This window comes from Phalacrocorax aristotelis, chromosome 7 (assembly GCF_949628215.1).
Source record: "Phalacrocorax aristotelis chromosome 7, bGulAri2.1, whole genome shotgun sequence".
Lineage (NCBI taxonomy): Eukaryota > Metazoa > Chordata > Aves > Suliformes > Phalacrocoracidae > Phalacrocorax > Phalacrocorax aristotelis.
This window is the reverse complement of record NC_134282.1, coordinates 28011508-28034379: the sequence shown is the minus strand read 5'-3', so window position 1 is coordinate 28034379 and position 22872 is coordinate 28011508. Positions and strand designations below refer to the sequence as shown.

The 22872-nt window shown below is 39.3% G+C and overlaps 1 protein-coding gene across 4 annotated transcripts in view; it reads right to left on the bottom strand.

The window, feature by feature from the left end:
* Nucleotides 1–22872, bottom strand: part of STAG1 (STAG1 cohesin complex component) — a 205590-nt gene that overhangs the window by 72620 nt on the left and 110098 nt on the right. For all 4 annotated transcript variants that reach the window (XM_075099470.1, XM_075099472.1, XM_075099473.1 and 1 more), the window contains 4 exons: nt 21665–21869; nt 16179–16330; nt 11736–11809; nt 2430–2553 (listed from right to left, as the gene is read on the bottom strand). In XM_075099470.1, the coding sequence (XP_074955571.1) occupies nt 2430–2553; nt 11736–11809; nt 16179–16330; nt 21665–21869 (555 nt within the window). The remainder of the gene's footprint in view (nt 1–2429; nt 2554–11735; nt 11810–16178; nt 16331–21664; nt 21870–22872) is intronic.

Sequence of the window (22872 nt, the reverse complement as noted above, 5' to 3'; positions counted from 1 at the left end):
TGCCAATGAAAACCAGGCTGTTAAGGGATCTTGTACTTTTGGAGGGTTTCCATTTTTAATTGGTTCTTATTCCATCTCTTTTCAATATATTCTTCCCACTGCACTTCCTCCTTTTTGTGCCTCCCCAAATGTCTCTTTCTCTCCATTCTCTCCCTTTTCATCCTTTGACACATGGCTCACCTGCTTCTGACTCTTCCTCTATCCTACTTACAATGTCTCACTCTAAACATACACTACATCAATAAAAAAATATCAGGTATCATGTATAACAGGATATTAAACAGATTAGCTAGTGATTTAAGGACTGAGAACCCCAAGACACTTCTGAGGCCTGCAACAATAACATTACAAAGCAAGCAGAGGCAGGAGAGTAGCCTGACAGAATTCTTCTGTGTCTGGTCCAGATGGAAAACCATTTTTTTTTTTTTTACTGTAACATTGTAATTCAGAATTTGTCTGATATGAAAGAACATATTAATTTTAAAAACGCTGATGTAAAAATATACTTTAGGGCTGCAGCCAGATGACTAGACTCTGGCCTGAGGTTAAGCTAAGTGAAGAAGATGTGAGCAACTATTGGACATGACATGAGAAATTGCTTGATGTGACAGATAACAGAGTGAGAAGCTGACACCATTCACAGACAGTGCCATGAGAAATGGCTGGACTTCCGATACTAGAAGGGGACTGAGAGCTACAAAGTGCAATGCTACTAGATTCTGCTTTCCCATTGGAAGTGCTCCTTTCTGGAAATGTTTTGCTAGGATTAGAATGTGCTTAAAAAATCCACTGCAATTATTCAAGAGAGAGTTTATTTTTAATTAAAAGCCCTAGTAAAATAAAGCCTCCACCACACCTAAAATCCTAATCCTCCAGCCTGAGTTTACCACCCCACTGATTTGATAACCTAAAGCAATGATCTCTACCTCCTGAAGCGTGCCTCCTACTGAGGCACACCAATGTTAAAAATAAGGTACACAGGTGGAGCAGTAGCTCTGCCTCTCAAAGCACTGTGATGGCCATGTTTCCATGTCCAAGCTTTCATGACAGGAAGTGTAGTGTCTCTAAATGGCGGTCATGGCTGATTGTAGCAGTAAGCAGAATGTCCCTCCTAATCAAGTTTTGTAACAATGAGGTGTCATGTAAAAGTTTGGGGAAAGTTTTTAAAGTAATAGTTTGAGACCTACAGGTTTAGAGAAGAAAGACATCACATATCTAGACTCTAAAGCATACAGGATACACTTAAGTAAATTGCTGGTCCAAACCAAGGTAAGATGCAGATGTTTGACAGCTGTAGCTAAAGCAAAAGAACCAGTAGCAGCTAACTTCTTTCCTTAGCAAAAGAAAGCTAACATTTTTCTAACTGATCTTGTTCAGACTTCAGCAAAAGAGTGACTTAGTCAAATCCTCAATATTAACATGCTGTCTGAAGTTACTATGAAATTACCTTTTCAAAGAATCAGCTATTAACTATGAGTTATGCAAGTCATGAGAATAAACTTGCAAACTTTTAATTTTTTCCAGCAGTTCTGCTAGAAAAAAAAAAGAACAGTGTAAATCAAGATGCTGGAATTTAATGCACATTTCAACAGATAGATAGGTCTCATCTGTTTTCCTTGGATAATATTGGGAAAAGAGTTTAAAGTAAAACAAGTGTTTCTACTGGTTTTGGTGAGAGTGGGAGGACAGCTAGTCCCAGTTGCTGCCTGGTATACAAACCCCCCATACAGTCAGAAGCACAAAGTCCTGTTCTATTAGCGTTAGGAATGGGCTACGCTTGCTGCAAGAACCGAGTGGTACTTAGGCCTGTCACCACCCAGCAGAGGCATGTTGAGGATGCCATCAGTACCAAAAATTCTGGTGAGACAGGAAAGAACCTCTGGATATAAATCTTTTTGCTTTCACCTGATGTTTCAACAATTTTTGGAGGAAAAAGCTAAAGAGAAACTTGAAGAAATTCTTCAAGGGAAAATTAATTGATGAGAACGCCACTGGTTGTGGAGCCAGCGATGTCTGTTGGGGACCCAGAGACATTCTCTTTCCTCTAACTACTGGGCAATGTAAATTGAAGACACATCTGGAAATCTCTTTTCCATTCTGCTCCAGAGACAAAAGTTCTCAGGTGATCTGAGGAGACTTCTCTTTCTCTTGTAATCAGAAGAAAAGCACCATGGAAACATTTCTATTAAGATATTCTAACAGAGGCTGAAAACACAAAAAAGCACATCAAGCAAGCACACAGTTTGAGACTACTATACTCTCATTTAAGTGAATACCTTGAAATAAGGTGGCTAAAAGATAAATAACAGGCAAGAAGAAAAGAACAATCTCTTTACAAATCAAAGATGATACACTAAACATGTCTTGGGTAGTATAACATCAGCTACTTACAGAACACTCTGCTATGTATGGTAATACACAACACTTACCCTGTCATGTAGTGTCCAACCAACGTATTTTAAATAACTATCATTCAGGAAGGCATCGCTGTACATTTTCATCCAGACACCAATTTCTTCAATACAGACAGCTCTAATCTCAGCAATAGCATCACTAATAAGGAAAAAAGTAAAATTAACCGTATTAGACACATATGATTTATTTTTCATTCCCATTGCCCTAGCTCTAATATTTTGCTTTTACTTTTGATGAACATAATGATGTAGGGCCTGTCACTGTTCTCACTGCTGTCTCACTGATTTTCTGTTCCATTATGTTCTTGAACTCACTGATCTATCTAATAATTTCAGTATTTCTACATTCAGATATGATATTTCCATTATCTCAAAAATTTCTCACCCTAGTTTGCTTCTTAGTCTATTACTCCATCTTCTACCTCCCTCTCTTCAAACAGAATTATGAATCCAAGCTACAAACCTCCTCTAGACAATCATTTCTGAAACATCATCACTGTCATTTCCTTAGCAGGCTTGACTCTCTCCAGCTAGATGTGCAGAAGAATTGCAAGGTGGAAAAAGTTATTTGGTTTAGCCTGCCAGAGGGGCCGAATGGAATTTGGTACATAAACAGATCTTGTTTCATGCACCACTTAAAAGCCCCTATAACAAACCCAGAAAAATATGTACATTTCAACATTGGTTTCTTCCAGTTTGCTTGCTTTTTTCTACATTCTGACTGTGGTAAGTAATGGAAGAGGCAAAGATGTAGTAGCTCAGGCAGACTTAGCTGCTTATTAAGGAGGGGCAGCAGCAAACTGTCTGGAGAGATCACCTAAAGAGATCAGTGATGGATATTGTTTCAATCTGATTGGCACTATTCTGTCTGACCGACACAGCGCATGGCATATTTACTAATAATGAATGACAGCTAAACAACGGGAAAAGGGATTGGGGCCATGTGGCCCTTTAGTAGTTTCATCTTTGAGACATCTGTTACTATGAGAAATTGCTTGTGCCACTCCAGCTGGCACTGCTTCACAGTTCAAAATTTTAGCTGTAATAAAAGAAGAACATAAAGAGCCACTGTACAGAAGAAGTGAATGTCTGGTGCTTCGCAAAACCCTGGCCTTGCTTATAATCAATAGTTTTGTTCTGTGTTTTTATTAAAAAATCTTTTTTGAAAAGGAATAAACATCATTTTAATTCTAAAACAACACCAAAAGAACCCAGAAATGAAATGTAGTTTATGAAAAAGAAGAAAAAATTCCAAGCTTCAAGCAAGATAACTGCAAAATAACAGAAACTGTATCTTTCCTGAAGTTTTCAACTTTACAAGCTAGAAATAAAACACACTTTATCTTATGCTCAAGATACTTACTGCATAAGTTTGCACACACACAAGAATATAAAAGAACTGTGATTACTCCATACTGTAACTACCTATGTACTTCCAACCTTCAAACTGGTCCCCCTTAATAGCTGCCATTCTACTGGATATGATCTTCCAGACACCAAGGTGAAAACCACAGTTCCTATATGAACACGGCGATCAATCGCAGTATCACATATGAGATGTGACACTTCTACAGTTGTCTTTCTCATTCAATTTCAAATTATAGGGAGAAAACTGTACTGATGTAACAGCACAAAACATGCATTTAAAGCTAATGTATGAACGTTAGAGAGAAATATGTAGGAATGCCTTCAAACCACTACAATTTTCGCTCTTTGCCTACGTGAAACATGCTGATTCTGTCAACCTCCAAAGAGAATTATTAAAACTGGTCTGTCAAACTCCCTGAAGACTCTATAACCTCAAAACCAAGGTAACTGTCAATCCACAATGTAGACAAGCCACCTTACAAGCAGAGTAGGGCATTAAATAAGCTGTTTCTACCAGGGATTTCTCAAACAGGTTTTAGATACTCTAAGGATGAATGTGCTAAGATATTACGTTTGAGAGTTTGCACTATAAAAGCTGCATTCATTACGGGGAATGCAGCCATAACAAAATCAAGTTTTAATTAAAATGATGAGTATATATTAATATAGATATATATGTCTAATTTTGTATTACTTCACGCTAAACTAGATCAGTGATTTTCTTTTATAGAATTATTATTAAACTACTTTTAAAACAAAATATAGGTAGAAGGAATCAGAATGCAAGACTTACAGAACAGTCTCAGAGGCCAATAAGTATAAGGGGAGCCACATACACATTCAGGAACACAAAGTAACCATGAAGACATTTCCACTAGGGGATGACAGCCTAAGTCCTCACATCCAAGTAGGTTATTTCACCACCTTATAAATTTACTAACTGTGAAGCATTTTGGAAGGATTTAATGGCAATCCCAAAAAGAACCCGTGTCAACAGCCATTTAATCATACAGCACAGCTAGCCAAAAATCAGGAAAATTTATAATTTCTGTAAGAATGCATTCAAACTTCCCTAGACAGACAGTGAAAAACTGATTCTTGATTCAAAAGCTTCTCAGGGATCCCTAGGCACTATGGACAAACACTCCAAGCTGCTATTTGTAATTAAAAAAAAGAAAAAAGAAAGAATAAACCTATTCAACTAATTACAGTATTTAGTATACTAAAAATTTAACATCTTAGTATAACTGAAAATGGGAAAGAATTATGCATCAGGCATGTGAGACTAGCAAACAGACTTAAGTTGCTTGAGAGGCAGGAGAATTTGTGACACACAATTTCCCACTCCATCACCATCTTCCACATAACTGTACTACCAATAGGAGTAATTTGTCTTCTTGCAGGAATCAGTAACACAGATTCCACGCCCATACGATGCTGTATCAAACATGATACAGCCAAAAAGCCTTTATACATGTTATGCATGTGATCAACTGCTCGTTATAAAATTAGAATTCTTATAATTTTTACACAAATATATTTTAGCTTCTTGCCATAGTAACTATGAATTTTTTAGTTTTTTGAAAATATACACTATTTGTGGATGACCCAAGAACATATAAATACTAATCATACCAGCATTGGAATTACTTTTGGAATAGTTAATGCATTATTCATTATCATAATTTGCATTGATGGCTGGACTTGATGATTTAGAGGTCTTTTCCAACCTTAATGATTCTATAGGTAACGGGGGTTGTTTAGCCTGGAGAAGAGGCTGAGGGGAGACATTATGGCTCTCAACAACTACCTGAAAGGAGGTTGTAGTGAGATGGGAGTTGGTCTCTTCTTACAAGTAACGAGCAATAGGACGAGTGGAAATGGCCTCAAGTTCCATCAGGGGAGGTGTAGATTGGATAGCAGGAGAAATTTGTTTACTGAAAGACTGGCCAGACACTGGAACAGGCTGCCCAGGGAGGTGGTGGAGTCACCAACCCTGGAGGTGTTAAAAAAATCATGTAGGCATGGCACTTGGGGACATGGTTTAGGAGACATGGTGGTGTTGGGTTGATGGTTGGACTTGATGATCCTACATCAAGAAAAGATCCTGTCTTTTCCAACCTTAATGATTCTATGATTCTACGATTCTATGATAATTATAAATTAGTGACGTAAGTTTGTATTAGTTGACAAATGCTTCTAGAAAGGAACAGAATCTAGTCTAGCACAGAAACCAAAACTAATGCTGGATCTAGAAATATCAGACAAAATATATTTAACCTTCTTTTCAGCACAAACTGCAAAGTAATGTCTACACAGTGAATGGGAAGCACTTAGCGAACTATTCATAGCAAAATTCACAACCTATATTCCTACTCTTAGTAAAGAAGCTCCCCACAATGCAGCTTTGTAAAGAGATTTGACAAAAGAGGATCAGGTAAGAAATTCACTGGTTCCTTTTAAAATTTTGGGTTGACAAGACAGGTCCATAAAACTTAGGACAAACCATAGCAAACAGTATCAGGGTTTTACTAGTTTTTTCAGAGAAACAACCATCAAAAGTGCCACTTCAGCATATATTTCATGATAAATTACATGAGAGTATTTTGATTAAGGACAAAAGCATTTAGGATCCTGAAACATAGATCCTATAATGGATAACTGGGATATGACAGGTGGAGACCGGTATGCTCCTCAGGGCCTTGCTGGAGTGGTTGCCACCTGCAACTCCTGGGTTCTCACAGTCCATTTGGCCACAAACTCATTTAGGTTAATCGAGACCAAAACTGAAAGTAATTTAAGCTAACCTGGCTGATCTGCACTGAAATGGATATTTAAATCCTTAAACTATTACCAATGTTGAGGGAAAACACCTAAGGCAAGAACTGATGATGACTAACAGAGCAGTAACTGCTTCAAGACTTCTTGGGAGCTCTGAAAGGATCCCTGACAGCATTCTTCTTGCATGTTTGCTTGCCTAATACAACCATTGGAGTTGTTGCTTCTCACATCCTAATCTTAAGACAGAGAGAACCGCAGAAAACCTTCTGAAGAACATGCAAATTGGATACAAGACAACTTTCTAACAAAGAGAGAAACTAGGGTCACTCACCTGTCTCTGCAGTTCTCTGAGATGGAATCTCAAACTCCCAGTGAAGTGACATGAAATGGTGCAGCTCTACAATAATGTACCATTGCCAGTTCAACAGAACTACACCTGTCTCTTGGGCTGCTTGACTGTTTCTAAATATTTTGAAGGTATAGTTATAAAGAGGACTGGACAAAGTGTCTTTTCTACTTCTTTCTATGACTCTCTCATCTCTGGAGCTGGATTAGGACCCCATAAAGCAGGAAAGGTAAGAAAAATAGAAGTGTGCAGAGCCCACTTCCAAAAATTCTGGTGAATGTTCACTGCATATCCCATTCCTGGGAGGGGTTGGTAAGCAGCACTCCCATTTCTAAGTAATTCTACACAGAGTGCTACTTAAATAGCTATTTCAATAATGTGTTACTAAGTTGATTATCCAACATTCTTGCCAGAATTGTATTGTTTGAAGACATGACTTGAATTTCAAGATGTAGCTCTACTTATCTCTAAAACCAGTGTTTCTCGAAGACTTACCATGCTAACACCTTTGCTTATCTGAAGTATGATACATGGCTTTGTAGCAAAGGGAGCAGTGCATGTTTTTAAACTTGATATGAAGGTCAAAGTCATTTAAGTACAAAGATATAACTTCTTGCCTTTCTCTTTTCTTTTGCCTATAAGTGACAAACGGTCTTGGTAATTTATATGTTTTTTCAACATACATAAAAACATAATGCATTTTCTTGCCACCCAAGATGTGCGCTTCACCTCCTTAAGATAACATATTTACAGGGAGGGAAAAGGTTTTTTTCTGTGGTTTTGTCTGGATTTTCATTTCCCCTGTACTGACTGGTTTTTGCTCCTCTCAGTCTTTTACATGCTTCCTTACCAGGCTTCCATCTAATATATCCTCTCCCTTTTCTTCATGCAACATTCTTGTTTCCTACAGTGGAACTCACATGCCACTTGCCATCATCATCCCATTTACTCAGTAGGAGGGAAAGGAGTACCTTGAAAGGAGAGAGAAGCACCTTCTCTGTAAAGATGGCATCTACATTTGGCAAGTTTTACCTTAATTATCAGCACTGCCAAAATAATAACCTCAGGACAGGCTCACTGCACTGCATAAATTCATGAAACTATCATGCCCATCAGTCTGAGGATGACCATTCATGTCTGCCAGAAATTTGAATTGTAATAGTTCTCTTTTGCTGGACATTCAGTTTGAGGAAAAGCTCTTTGAGCGTTCAAAACAAAAAGATATTATGAAGTAGGACTCAAATAAGCATTTTCTAAATCTTCCCCTCTGAAAGGGAAATGTGTCTGGACAGACAATACTAAATCAAAAGCAGGGTAACTAGCAAAAACAAAATTTTGATATCTCAGATAACTGTTGAGGGTGATGGGCATTTTGTAAATACTTGTTACATCTGCGAAGCTATGTGGCAATAATCTCAGAACCAAAGTAATCTCTGATATGCAGATACAACTGAAATGAAGAAACAGGCCTCCCCGCCCCCCTGCTTTTTTAATATACATGTATCCTGCAAGCAATTTTCAGCTGTTTAACTTAAGACAAAACAAAAAGATTACTTTTAAGATCCCTGACCTACCAATATATAGTATCTCTTTACTACACACCAAAGGTATTAGACTCATACAGACACAAAACTGGTTGAGATTAGGATGTCTGAACATCAACATATCCAAACCCTTACATGCCTTTTACAATAAATTTTTGAGTATTTCCAAGGACAGATATTCCACAGTCTCTCTGGACAACCTGTTGTACAGTTCGATTACCTTCACGGCCCTGCAGTCCTATTTACCACACTCACTATCTCTGCCCATTTTATACTCACCAACATGAGCTCAGTAACTTGACTCTAACTGAATTTGCTCTTATGTCTCCCCTTTGATGTTAACTCTCAGTCTGAGAGATGATGAAAAAAAATAATCAATGGACGTCCAAATATGTCATAAAGCAACACAAAAATAGTCAGAAAAAAGTGATTCAGGAAAGAGATAAGGAAATATGCAAGGAGGTAGGTACACTTCCTGCATGTTTATTAAGAATATGTCAATTTTTGGCCAAATCTGCTGTTAACACTAGACTAACAGTACACCTAGAAAACTGTATAGCTGTTTCTGCAAATCCCCACCCATTTTTTTTTTTAATGTGAGAAGTGAGCACTGAAATCTTCCAATAAATTGGAAGCCAATCTACAGAAAGAAGATGTAACCTCACTGCAACCCCAGCTTACTAGTAGGAAGACTGCTGCATTCTGAACTAAACGGTTTGGGGGGCCTTTTTGCTTAGATGGAAGACTTGCTATTAAGTTGCAAAGGTTTCTAAGCATGAATCACTGTGGCAGTCTGAATCATATTCTGGAAAGGGATTTCTTCTCTGGAAATAATTAAAATAGCATTCCTTTAACTCATTATCATTTGTGCATGGGCTAAGGACTGTAAAACGATGTCAAGTTTATAAATCATTCTAATTATCTGAGAGAAGGAATGCTTAAAAAACATGATGGAAGGAGATAATAGTTTTAAATCCTTTCTTTTTTTTCCTCCCCCCAACCTGGCCCTGGCTTTCTTTTCCATTAGCTGGTTTTAATACAGGTATTTTCCCCCCTCTATGTTCTTAAACAGAGGTAACTGCAGAAATTTGAATCTATGTTCTCTGTTGTCTACAGATTACTCATATTAGGGTACATGTAAGATAACTCTCTTAGAAGTTTCACAGAAGTTAAGGAAGCCAGAGAGATGACGACTCCTCACAAAAGTGGCTCTTAGGGGCAGACCTGGAAGCAGTTACTCTTCCTGACCCTCTCTAAAAAGTGGCAGAAGCCGTGCCACCCACCCTGCTCAGGGCATACCACTACTTGACTGATTTCAGCAAATTCTTCAGTGGTCTAACAGTGTCAGCCTGGGCATCTTTTTTCAGGGCACGGATGAGCAGAGTTTATTTATCTGGTCTCTCCTTTGATACAGCAATATCAGCAAAATCAGACCTTTACTACTGGTGGCAGAAGGCATGAAAAGAAACAAGGCTTACAAAAAGAGGATTTAAAAAAAAAAAAAAGAAAAGAAATGGAAATAGCATGCAGACCGTCAAAAGGTAGAGTATTTTTCCAATCCCACACAAGAGCATGAGCTACTAGGAAAATATTTTAAAGTGACTTCTTGTTTGATATAATGCACTAAATTCTGAAGGGGGAAAAATGGAAAAGCTCTCTGCATTTAATTTCTTTACCTTTATTACCTACACACCATAAAAACTGCTTTCATAACAAAATAGTGAGTAGTATACTGAGGTAATATCCTAATTTACCTGTTGACTCTATATACCCATCCTTCTGTTGCCATGTAGCTCAAGGCTTACTGACCATTTCTGTTTCCTCTCAGACCTTTCAGACCCTCTCAATTCACCATCCCTCCTTTACAATTTCCTCAGAAGTGAGGAAACAAACAGATAGCAAATGAAGTTGTCTCACAGGTGTGTGGGACAGAATAAGGATAGAAGGTCTGAAGAAAGAGAGAAGCATGACGTATGCATGCAGGAAGAGTGGTTCTTTTGTGAGCAATCACTACGCTTGGATCCCTTGCCTTCTTAAAAGACCCCTTTTTGCTGCTACCTCTGGCCTCCTTGGAGAGATGCTCCCAGTACTGCTATAAACTTTCTTTCAACTACCATGCCTGGGTAGTGAAGAGACATGCTCCGACTCCACTGTGTTCTTCACACTCATGTATTAGCACAGGCCCCTTCCAGGTTTCCCACATGGTTTTCTCTGTAATTACAGTAATCCCTCTGCCCACCTGAACTATGGGTTCCTCTTCACCTTCTAACCCTCTTCTCATACACCTTTTCTCGTTTTCTGCCATTTGTCTAAAAGATTTCATAAATGGTAGGTAGTTTTAAACCAGAACTTAAATCTGAAACGTTAATTGCATAGTTTCATATCCTGGAAATTTAGCTTTTGACTTCGATAAGTCAATTAACATTTAAAGAGCTGGTTTCACCAAGATGCTGCAGATGATCTGAGGTATCTTGTGATGCAAAACAACCTTAAATCTATTTTAAAAGACTAGTGCTCTCTGATAAACCATACTTCAAAATAGCACACACCAGTCCAAATCTATGGGTTTGTGCAATTCTATAGTAAATAGAAGCCCATGCAGGTGCACATTCACACGTGTATATATATAACTACTGTGGTTTTCTAGTCACAAGACATGTATATTAACTATTAAAAAAACCCTTTGTGCTATGCAAACACCACAGTAACTTTTTAACAAAGAACTTTTTTGTTCTTGGCACCAATGTCCAAAACAATGAACAAAATATAAATGTTAACCGGTTTTTGATTGCCCTTATGTAATTTAAGGAGGAAAAAACCTAAAATAAAGTTGAAGCTGTGGCTAAAGCATGTATGGTGGAAACACGAGAAATTTGCTGTTCACATGTAAGACACACAAAAGGAAATGCAGAGTAGAGGCACCTGCCACCAAAACTGCCCTCTTATGATATGCAGTGATCATTTGATCATTCTTAAGATCTGTCATGTTTGTGCTCCCACCTTGGACAACTTTTTTTTCTAAAGACAAAGATTCAAATTCCATGTCTCCCACAACTCCTTAGAACTGTTTTACTGAATTAAAATAAAGTTGTGTGGATGGCTCTACTGCGTAAGTAATAGGGGTTACACTTCAATTTTCTTCCATAACTTCAGTGTTTTTGATACTGCTTTTGTGGCATCTAGAATACTACATCAGAAGAAAAATTGACACAGAAACTGCCCTTGACATTATTTGTGATTATACTTTGTTAGCAGAGCCTACTGTGGCATGCATTTTCTTACCGGTATCTATGAACAAATATACCCTTAAAAATAGAGTTCATCATATTTTCGATTTCATCTTGGTTTTCTTGTAGCTGCAAAAAACAAAACAGAAACAAATAAAAGGTCACTGCTTATTATAATTTGATATTTTACAATTCCTGATTGGGAAACATTAGAGGACCATGGAAGAGCACTTAATTCAAGGTATTAGTAGATTCACATTTCCCACTTTTCCAGCACATGCCTCTATTGAGTGCATATACATACATATATATAAATATATACGTGCAACACCTTAATGGAAGAAAGTTAACATTCTTTACAAACATCAGCTAATTTAGTTTCGAACTAGTCCTTTGAAGTGGTCATCACCATTTTTTAGCTACTGAAATTTAGACAAGTATAGACTATGTGTTCAGTAACATCAGCAGTCCTGCAATCATAATTAAACAGGTAGGACTGTGAGTGAATGAGACAGCTGCAGAAATGAAGGTGGTTACAGATTAGGAATGCCCTCTGAAAAATTCAAGGTCCTATTTAAGAAAGTTCCTTAAAGATGTTCTCAATCTTAAGCATGACTGTTAGTTGCTTTAACTTCAGCACCCATGATAACTGAGTTTCTGAACCAGGAAGCTTTCCAGAATCAGAGCATGGGTGCTTAACGTTGGAGCACACCTGACATCCAGGCCTTAGACTGCAAAAAACCAAACCAAACCCAAACACAAGTGAAAAAGGTGTTATGAGTGTGTTTTCATTAATAAGAGTGGTTTTTAATAAAACTAAATATTTCTGGTATAATATAAGCACATTTTGTAATTACTATGGAAAGCTTATTCTGTGTCAGTGAATATGTTAATACATCCTAAAGGACCACCTTAGAATCAATTAAAGTATTCTTATACTGTCAGCTTTTGTACTAAACTAAGTATGACTTCATTATATCAAAATGCAGCTTTGTTAAAAAAGGTGACACCAATTCTATAAAATCAACTTTTGGTGCAGAACTGCTACTACACTCAAAGCCATCATTCTTCCATCAAGGTGTTTCTTGATGTCAAAATATCAACACAGAATACCACAACAAGTATGAATGTAAATTTTTCCACATTTGCAGCATGAAAACCATAACAGAGCCTTGCTAGTACAGAGTGCATATATGCATAAAATAGTAAAACCTCTATAATTGTGGACATACATATTTAACAGATACAACATCTTAAAGCCAGAGGCAGAATGATGATCAGCTGTTTTGACTTCCTGCATAGCATGAGCTCATAAATACTTTCACCTCAGGGTTTATATTTTTCAAGCCATGTTTATAAATATTTCTACAGTATCTTCCAGATAAGATCTAAAGCAGCTTGCAAATTCAGAAAATGAAGTCTTCCAGTTTCCTAAAATGTACGAAGGTGCTGCCTCCATTTTGCATATGGGGAAACCAAGGCATTGAAGGTTCTTGACTAAATTGTCAAACACCTGCCAAATAAATTAGTTTTATAGTAAAAGGGATTATGTACAAAGGGAAAAGCTGGGTGCACACCAGCTTGCCGTATACCAAAGGGCTAGTAAACAAAACAAGCGTATTTAGACATGGCTTCTGGAAGAAGCACTGCTTTCAGCATCTGCTCCACCCAAATATGCACAGACTAAATGCTTGTTCAAGAATGCATAACCCAAAACAGAGCATGAATTTCTAAGCACTCCTCAGTTGGTTGACTTCACAGGCTACATGCAAGCAAATATCCACAGAAACATGGGGCTAGGGACAACCTAGTACAGGCTGTGGAGTAAAATGAGGACGGAAATGAACCAAGAAGCCTCAGGAGGCCTTCTGAAAAACTGCTGGGGTCTTGACAGGGACAGGGGAAGCTCCCAGAGAACTCTGGGTATGAATCATTAATATAAAAACACAGCACAGAAGAGAGGTAGGGGAGACTGAACTTCATGAGCCACAAGAAGGTTAAGAAACTGAAGAAAAGTGTACTTTCACATTTCTTCAAGTGTGCAATGGAGCAGCACCATACAATACTAAGTGGCATAGATGAGAGGACAGCATGGATGGCGTCCTCCCTCTTTTTCTGCACAGAATTTACAGTTCACTATAAACATGGTAAGTTATCAGCTATATAACTGATACAGGGATCCAGGTGCTGGAACAGAGGTGGTGTTGAAGCAGAATCAGAGATTCAGTACGTCCGTATGGGATCCCCTTTACTTTTGTGTTCTAACATTTAAAAGATACAATTCACAAATGTATTTTAGATTCAGTAATGAATTAACAATTCTTTGAAAAATATGGATTTTCTCCAAAACTGTAATTGCTTTTTACACTTTCAGCTTTTCTAGACCATGTACTCAAATTCGAGTGCTTAACTTCAGGCATCTTGAGAGAGCATTTGTGTCTAAGGATTCCTGCTCTTACCAATGCAAAAGTGATTTAACACCCCACCACCCCCACCTTAAACCTAAGTAATAATAAGGGAAACATTCTCTTGTTGACTCTGTGAACATTTTGAGACACTCAAAAAGACACATATGAAAAGCACAAATTTTGAATTACTACTGGCAGCAACTAAAACACAACTTCCTCTATTTTGTGGCAGATTGTTACATAAATCATCCAGTTTAGTTGAAAATCTCATCGACAAGAACAGACCTTCACACACTGCTCTCACATTAGGCATGTAGAAGATGACATGAGAATAAAACACTTCAGAGAGTGTGTTCCATCTCTTCTACTTCAGACTAATTTGCCACACTTAGCTTGTGAACTGTCCCTATATAACATGAAGAAAAACACATGCCCGTGTATGTGATTATGCGGGTTTATTATGATGGCACAGCATCAAAAGAATTGACTAAGAAAGTGCCAGCACAGAATACTATTTATTGTAAATTCAACATATTTAAACGTGGGAAATATACAGCATTACGTTAGGAATTCTTACACAGAGCCATTATGCTACCTAATCCTAATAAATTTCTTCTACACAGGGCCCTCTACTATGCTTAACATTTCGTATCTGAGGACACACTCAACCACCACCACTCCTCTCTGGCTTACTCCTATGCAACATTTTAGTTAGTTATAGTGAGCAGCGATATGAAAGAGACCAACCATAGATATAAAAAGTTAAGGTTTGCCAAATACTCATTCTTCTTTCAGGGTTTCACAGCCCTGTGCTCACGTGGGCATCACTGCTTCAAAGTCTCCCCAGAGCAATTATATACTGCATCTCCAAAAGACATTGAAAAGAGCAGCTGAAGGCGTGAGTATAGAGGATGCCCATAGACACAGAGATACTAAAACAGTTAATATAATTAGTGACTTCCTCCTTCTCTGGAAATTCAAAGCAACAATCAACAAATCTGGAATAGAAACTGTGCTCCAGCTATTTTGACAAAGCCATTCTGCTTTAAAAATGTTTTAAGGCTGACATTGAATTTAATATTTAATTTAAAAATGTCTCCCTCACAGTTTGGGCAGGCGAGATTGTTCTTGCTTTGTATGTTAATGCATGATTTTTAAGAATTATGAAAGCCAAATAAAATTGTGTAACAGACTGTAGGGGTAAAATAAAAATACATACTTGTAATTATCCCCAAAGACTATAAAGTCAAGTGATTTTGAGTCAAAGTTATACCTAAAAGAACTCAAGGTGCATGCAGGTAAAGCACCCAGACATCCTTAATTTGCCACAGAGTAAAACAGTGGAGCAGGAAATATATTCCAAACTAATACATTAAAAATAATAAATTTAAATCTAAGTCATATATACTTCAGTTTTTCAATCTTATGAGTTTTACATGGCATCTTTACAGATGTTAGCGTGTATATGTACTTACTTTCTACTTGTCATCTTTAAATTTAAGTACAACTAAATTTCGTGAGATATAATACTTTATTTAGGGATGATTACAGCAACCTTCTAATGATTTTGCTCACCTAATGCCAGACTGGTACTTACTAAAAGCAAATTTACTGTCTCCCTAGCTTTTTCTCCCTGAGACCAGGTGCTATAGCCCCCACTCCAGTGCGTCTTGAAAGTAGCTACAAAAAGAAGTACTAATGAGACACTATGTAATAACTGCAGGGATCAAAGGGAGAAAAGGGCAGTGCAGTGATGGACTACATGTGATCCTCTTTTCAAAATCTTTTTGCATAACCAAAAGAGTTGCTACTTACAACTTGGGACTTATTTTCTTCCTGCCTGGTCACAGATACAAGCCCAAGAATAGACACTATCCTGTGTGTGCAGAACAGCACAAACTCAACTGAATGTGTTAACACAAGATTTAAAAATGTAGCCCAAGTAATATGCTTCAGATCACACAAACATGACGGCAGAACTAATCTCTTGTTTTTCTCACTATAGTACTCAACTCACAAACCACTCTGGACTTCCTGTTGGAGGAAATGCATATGAACCAGGAAAAAAAAATATTGATCTTTTGACTTGCCTCTTTTCTTTTCTGAAGCAGCAGCTCCAATCTTTCATTTGCTCTTTTGCCAATCATTTTGTTTCTCTCAGCTTCGTACTGCCTCTGTGTATTATCCTGATGAATGCTCAGGTTTAAGGCAACGTTCACAAGAGCAGTCATAAGCTTCATAGCTGCAAAGGCAGAAGACAGAATATGACTCTAACTCTAGTCAGAATTAAAAAAATATTGCCTCGCCAGATCCATACAGAAAATAACCAACTCAACCCTGACACAAAGCCATTTCCCACCCAGGCAATGCTCAGGTCGCTTGGCTCATCTAAAGATCAGAAAAGAGCATATATACACAGCATTGAGCTCCAGGCAATGTTCTTTGCCGTCTTCTCCAGAAAATTATGCAAGTTCAGAGTGCAGGCCAGTGAGCAAGCATGTGAATCTGCAGGATCAGTGTACACCACGAGGCCAGTTACTGTGAAGTTACACACATTTCTCTAAGAATCATTAAGTATCATTACAGAAGCCTCCATACCAAGGGTAACTCTTAACCAATAGCTACTGAGGATCACTCAGTTTACAAGGGACCACAGCACTGCTTCCCTGAAAGCAAGTCTGACATTGCTCTAAAGTCAAGTGCATAGTTGTGTAAAAATGCAATCAGAACTTTACATACGCCTTTATATGCATTTTCACACATGCCAGATATAGTATCGTTCATGTGTATTTTTTCTGTCTTAATTTACATCTACAAAAACATTAATAAGGGTCTTTCCCATGTTCTGCATGGTTACATGGCACATCACAAACTATCTCATCCTCTCTGGCTAAATATGCAGCATTGTCTTCAAGGCAGAAAAGCAACTATACAAATGGAGAAGTGAAGCTACTCTTACGGTAACTCTGTCTTATCTTGCTATTGCTAAAAGCTGGTAACTCTAAAAGCACACACATGTACTTCTTGCCTTAGTTTCTTGCTACAGTGAATCTTCCACTACCTTGGAATGGAAGGAGAACAAACTGAGCAATTGTGGGTAAAAATTAAGGGACAGGCAAATATGGGCGACACTGTTCTGGGTGTTTGCTACAGGCCACCTCATCAAGAAGAGGCAATTGACGAAGCCTTCTACAGACAACTGGAAGTAGCCTCGCAATCACAGGCCCTGGTCCTCATGGGGGACTTCAACCACCCTGTTATTTGCTGGAAAAGCAACAAGGTGAGCCATGCCTGATCCAGAAGGTTCCTGCAGAGCATCAAGGACAACTTTTTGACGCAGGTGGTGGAGAAGCCAACAAAGTGAGATGTGCTGCTCGACCTTATCCTAACAAGCAAGGAAGGACTGGTTGAGGATGTGAGAGCTGGGGGCAGCCTTCGCCACAGTGACCATGAGATGGTCGAGTTCAGGATACTGCATGGTAGAAGCAAGGCAACAAGTCGGATTGCAACCTTGGACTTCAAGAGGGCTAACTTTGGCCTCTTCAAAGACTTGCTTGGAGGAATCCCATGGGCTAGTGCTCTAGAAGACAGTGGGGTCTAAGAGATCTGGTCAGTATTCAAGTATCACTTCCTCCGAGCTCAAGATCGGTGCATCCCAAGGAGGAAGAAGTCAGGCAGAGGAGACAGGAGACCTGCATGGATGAGCGAAGAGCTTCTAGAGAAACTCAAATGGAAGAAGGAGGTTTAGACTATGTGGAAAAAGGGACTGGCCACTTGGGAGGAATATAGGAACATTGTCAGGGTATGCAGAGATGTGATGAGGAAGGCCAAGGCCCACTTGGAACTGAATCTGGCAAAGGATGTCAAAGATAACAAGAAGGGCTTCTTTAAATACATCAGCAGTAAAAGGAAGACTGGGGACACAGTGGGCCCACTGCTGAACAAGGAAGGGGCCATGGTAACGCAGGATGCAGAGAAGGCGGAGTTACTGAATGCCTTCTTTGCTTCAGTCTTTACTGCTAAGGCTGGCCCTCAGGCATCTCAGCCCCCAGAGGAGAGAGAAAAAATCTGGAGAAAGGAGGACTTCCCCTTGGTTGAGGAGGATTGGGTCAGAGATCACCTATGCAAACCGGATCCTTGCAAATCCATGGGCCCTGATGGGATGCACCCATGAGTGCTGAAGGAACTGCTGGATGTTCCTGCCGAGCCACTCTCCATCATCTTTGAAAGGTCATGGAGGACAGGAGAGGTGCCTGAGGAATCGAGGAAACCAAATGTCACTCCAATCTTCAAAAAGAACAAGAAGGAGGACCTGGGGAACTACAGGCCAGTCAGCCTCACCTCCATCCCTGGAAAGGTGATGGAGCAGTTTATCCTGGAGATCATCTCCAGGCATGTAGAGGACAAGAAGGTTATCAGACACAGTCAACATGGATTCATCAAGGGAAGATCATGCTTGACCAACCTGACAGCCTTCTACGATGGTGTGACTGGCTGGGTCGATGAAGGGGGAGCAGTGGATGTCGTCTATCTTGACTCCAGTAAGGCATTGGACACTGTCTCCCACAGCCACCTTACAGGCAAGCTAAGGAAGTGTGGGTTGGATGAGTGGACAGTGAGGTGGATAGCAAACTGGCTCAACAACAGAACTCAGAGGGTCGTGATCAATGGAGCAGAGTCTGGATGGAGGCCTTTAACTAGAGGCATTCCCCAGGTTTCTGTGCCAAGCCCAAGTCCTGTTTAATATATTCATTAATGACCTGGACAATGTGATAATGTAAACCCAGCAAGTTCACCGATTATACCAAGCTGGGAGGAGTGGCTGATACACCAGAAGGCTGTGCTGCCATCCAACGAGACCTGGACAGGCGCAAGAGCTGGACCTCGGGGAACCTCATGAAATCCAACAAGAGCAAGTGCAAGGTCCTGCATCTGGGGAGGAACAACCCCACACACCAGTACAGGTTGGGGGCTGAAGTACTGGAAAGTGGCTCTGTTGAGAAGGACTGGGAGTGCAGTAGACAGCAATCCAACCATGAGCCAGTAATGTGCCCTTGTGGTTAAGAAGGCCAACAGTATTCTGGGCTGCATTAAAAAGAGTGTGGCCCGCGGGTCAAAAGAGGTTATCCTCCCCCTCTACGCTGCCCTAGTGAGACCACATCTGGAGTACTGTGTGTCCAGTTTTGGGCCCCCCAGTTTAAGAATGACAGGGAACTGCTTGAGCAAGTCCAGCAGAGAGCTACCAAGATGATCAGGGGACTGGAGCATCTCCCTGATGAGGAAAGGCTGAGAGACTTGGGTTTGTTCAACCTGGAGAAGCCTGAGGGGGGGATTTCATCAACAGATATTTATACCTAAAGGGTGTGTGTCAGGATGATGGGACTGGACTCTTTTCAATAGTGCCCAAGGACAGGACAAGGGGCAATGGGCACAAGTTGCAACACAGGAAGTTCCTGCTGAACATGAGAAAAAACTTCTTTCCTGTGAGGGTGACAGAGCAGTGGAACAGGCTGCCCAGGGCAGTTGTGGAGTCTTCTTCCCTGGAGACATTCAAAACCCGCCTGGGTCTGTTCCTGTGCCCCCTGCTCTAGGTGTGCCTGCTTAAGCAGGGGGGTTGGACAAGATGATCTCCAAAGGTCCCTTCCAACCCCCACCATTCTGTGATTTCTCATTCAAATTGGCTAGCACAGAGGAAAACTGAAAACAAAGACCACAAAAACATTCATTCATGAGTAGATGAAATTCTACAAGTAGATCTTTATAACCCTTATGAAGGCTGATCTGCATGGCATCATGCTGACCCTTGCTCTGCAGGATAGAAAAGTCATTAGATGTACAAAATCTAGTTTGGAGGAAATTTGGAGAATCAAACCAAAGCTCTAGTGTGTTAAAATACATAAATAAATGGCATGTATTATCACTGAAAAATGAGCATCAGCAGTTCCTATTCCTAATGTAAGTGCTAAATACATGTACATCTAATGCAAGAAGCCAGCAGTGGCTTAAATAACTAGAGCTAGTTGTGATGAACCCTGGATACATAATCCACTCCAATTGATAGCAACTATTTCTTCCATGTAGCACAGGTGTTCGGTAACGCCTCTAATGTATGGTGTTGTTTCCTGCCTTTTCAGTCAAACCTCTCAAACATCTGTCCCACACAGAGACAAACCAATCAAAACAAGAGACCAGACTGCATACACGATTATCGTCACTCCATGATCTATCGCCTATAAAACAATGACAACCTATGCAAATAGCAAATCAAAATCACCTGGAATGGAATATAGGCAATATCAGCTCAAAAGGAATAGTTTCCATCTCAGTTTAAATAATAGGCAAAGATTTCCAGCAGGTTATCTGCAGCTCAAATAGTGTTCACCTTTGAATACTGAATTTGTAGACACAAACTCTAAACCTGGAAACTTATGCCCGCATAATTCCTGTTTTTCTATCCCGTTACCGAGTAATGTGATGAATGCAAGGGGATAGGTTTCCAACAGAGTTCAGCCACTGTGGGTTGAAGGTTTTGGTTTTCATTTTTAAAATCAAACTGCAATCAAATCTGGAGTTGGTTTTTCAACATCACTGGAAATCTGCCTCTTTCTTAGATCCATAGCAAGAGATGAGATTTTAAACAAATTCTGATTGAATTTGCTGGACACTGGGTATTGCACTTGGAAACCTGAACTACATGTAAGGGGTTGATCGTGGAAAGACTAAATCAGGAACAAATATTGGTAGTAGAAATATTCAGTTTATGACAAATTTCCCCTATAAAGGCTTCAAACATTTTGCATGATCTTTGAACAGTCTAGGGAGGGGAATCTTCCAATAAGATGTATTTCAGCACATAGGATGAGCAGAAAGGTATCACCTGATGTAGCTAGCTTTAGACACCCATATCCAAACTGGCCACCCTGGTATTGCTTTGTAACTGGAGAAAAATAGTTAATTCTAGAGAGCAATTAATCCATCTTATGGGAGACATCTTATAGAGGTCTCATGAAATACACTCTAGAAAAGCTTCTGTCTATCAAATGATGTACCCAGTGCTTTCCTTAGATGGAGGCAGCTGTGTTGAAAGGTGGCTGGAGGTAGGAGACAGTGAGGCCTACAAGTATGGCCCCACGCTCCCAAACCTAATGCTTCTCAAGAGTGAAGGCACAGGTTTTGTTTTTTGGTGGACTGAAATTCTTTGGTTAACAATTTTCTTGACACTTATTTAGAAATAAATTTTTACTCTAAAATACAAAATTATGAAGACATTCTATAAAACAAATGAACAAGTAACAACAGAATACAAGACACAAGCATGCCACTTTTGATTCACAGGATTCACTGGAGGTCTCCCGGTAGGACATGAATCTCTGAAGTCCTCAGCATACTCCTTTCCAAATGAAAAAGTGTATTTTAATTACAGTTACACCATATATGGTACTTGGATTTGATCAGCTTTCCAGAGTTCTCAGTGCTGGTCAAATTCCACCTCAGTAAAATCAGAATTAATTCTCAAACTGGCTAAATAGTAGCAACTCCTTTGAAAAAAACCTCTTCTCTCAGCTAGCTTACTTACCAGCCAAAGTACTGGTGTGCCTGAAAGCCCGGACCTGGGAATCTGACAAACCAGTCAGAAGAGAGATCACTGTGTCCATCATGTATTCATCATAAATGATGCTATACTGACACTGTCGAATGAGCACGCCAATGAACTCGCAGAAGTTGGATCGAAACTTCTTCCATTGTGGCCCAGGCATAGTAAGTGGATAATCACCACTGTCCTGAAGAACAAGAAAATGAAAATATTTAGTATTAAAAGTCTCCCCATTTAATTTATTTTAAATTTGTTGTTGCCACCACAGTCTAAGTTTCTAAGCTAATTCAAGCCAATGGAAAATAACAAATAAAACCAACACATTATTCAATAACAAGCAGCTTGTTGGTACGAAACCACTTTTTCAGAGACTTCATTATAACTGTTTTAGAATTGCAATATTAGCTCTGTATAGTCCAAAATATGCATCAAGACTCACTTCTTTTCCTTGTGTTCTGGGTTAGGAACTGGGGGGCAAAGATGCGAAAGGAATATTTAAAAGTATTTAAGGTCAAAACCTAAAGAAAGGCTTGTGTGATTGAAGGTTTGTGTCATTCTCCATCCCCACTTCAACTCCGTTAATACACTAATCAACTGACTGTCCCTCCCCACAAACTTTGATCTACTCAAATTTACAGTTGTGATCTTATCAGGAATTAAATACTGCCCTTTTTTGGTCTTATAAACTTACCCTTTTTCCAGTGGTAAAACATACCTTCCGATAGAAGTAATGGAAATTTTACTACAGATTCATATAACCCAGACAGTTTCATATATCCCACCTTCCAAATATTATTGCAAGACTGGAGAGGACATGTGAACACTCAGTTCATTTAACTCCTCTCCAAGTCCGCTCTTACTCTTCTCACTTCAAGCAATGTTGCATTTCAGTGAGATTGTCCCCCATGTAATTAGAAAAATGCTTTATTCTCCTTCAGTGAAAAAGACTAAATATCATCATCCTGGTCACCTAATTTGTAAGCCAATTCCAGATTGTCCAAAAAATCAAGGTGATAATGCTCCATCCTGAATCTCTCCCCCAAGATAAGAAATCAGCTGTATCAAAGTTATATCCATTTGTACATACTTATTCTTTGTTTTTGTGAAGAGCAAGGACTTCTGTTCTCCCAGGACTTGCCTTACTGCCCAGACTGAGCCATGCAAAGCCAGTAACATAAGCATAGAACAGC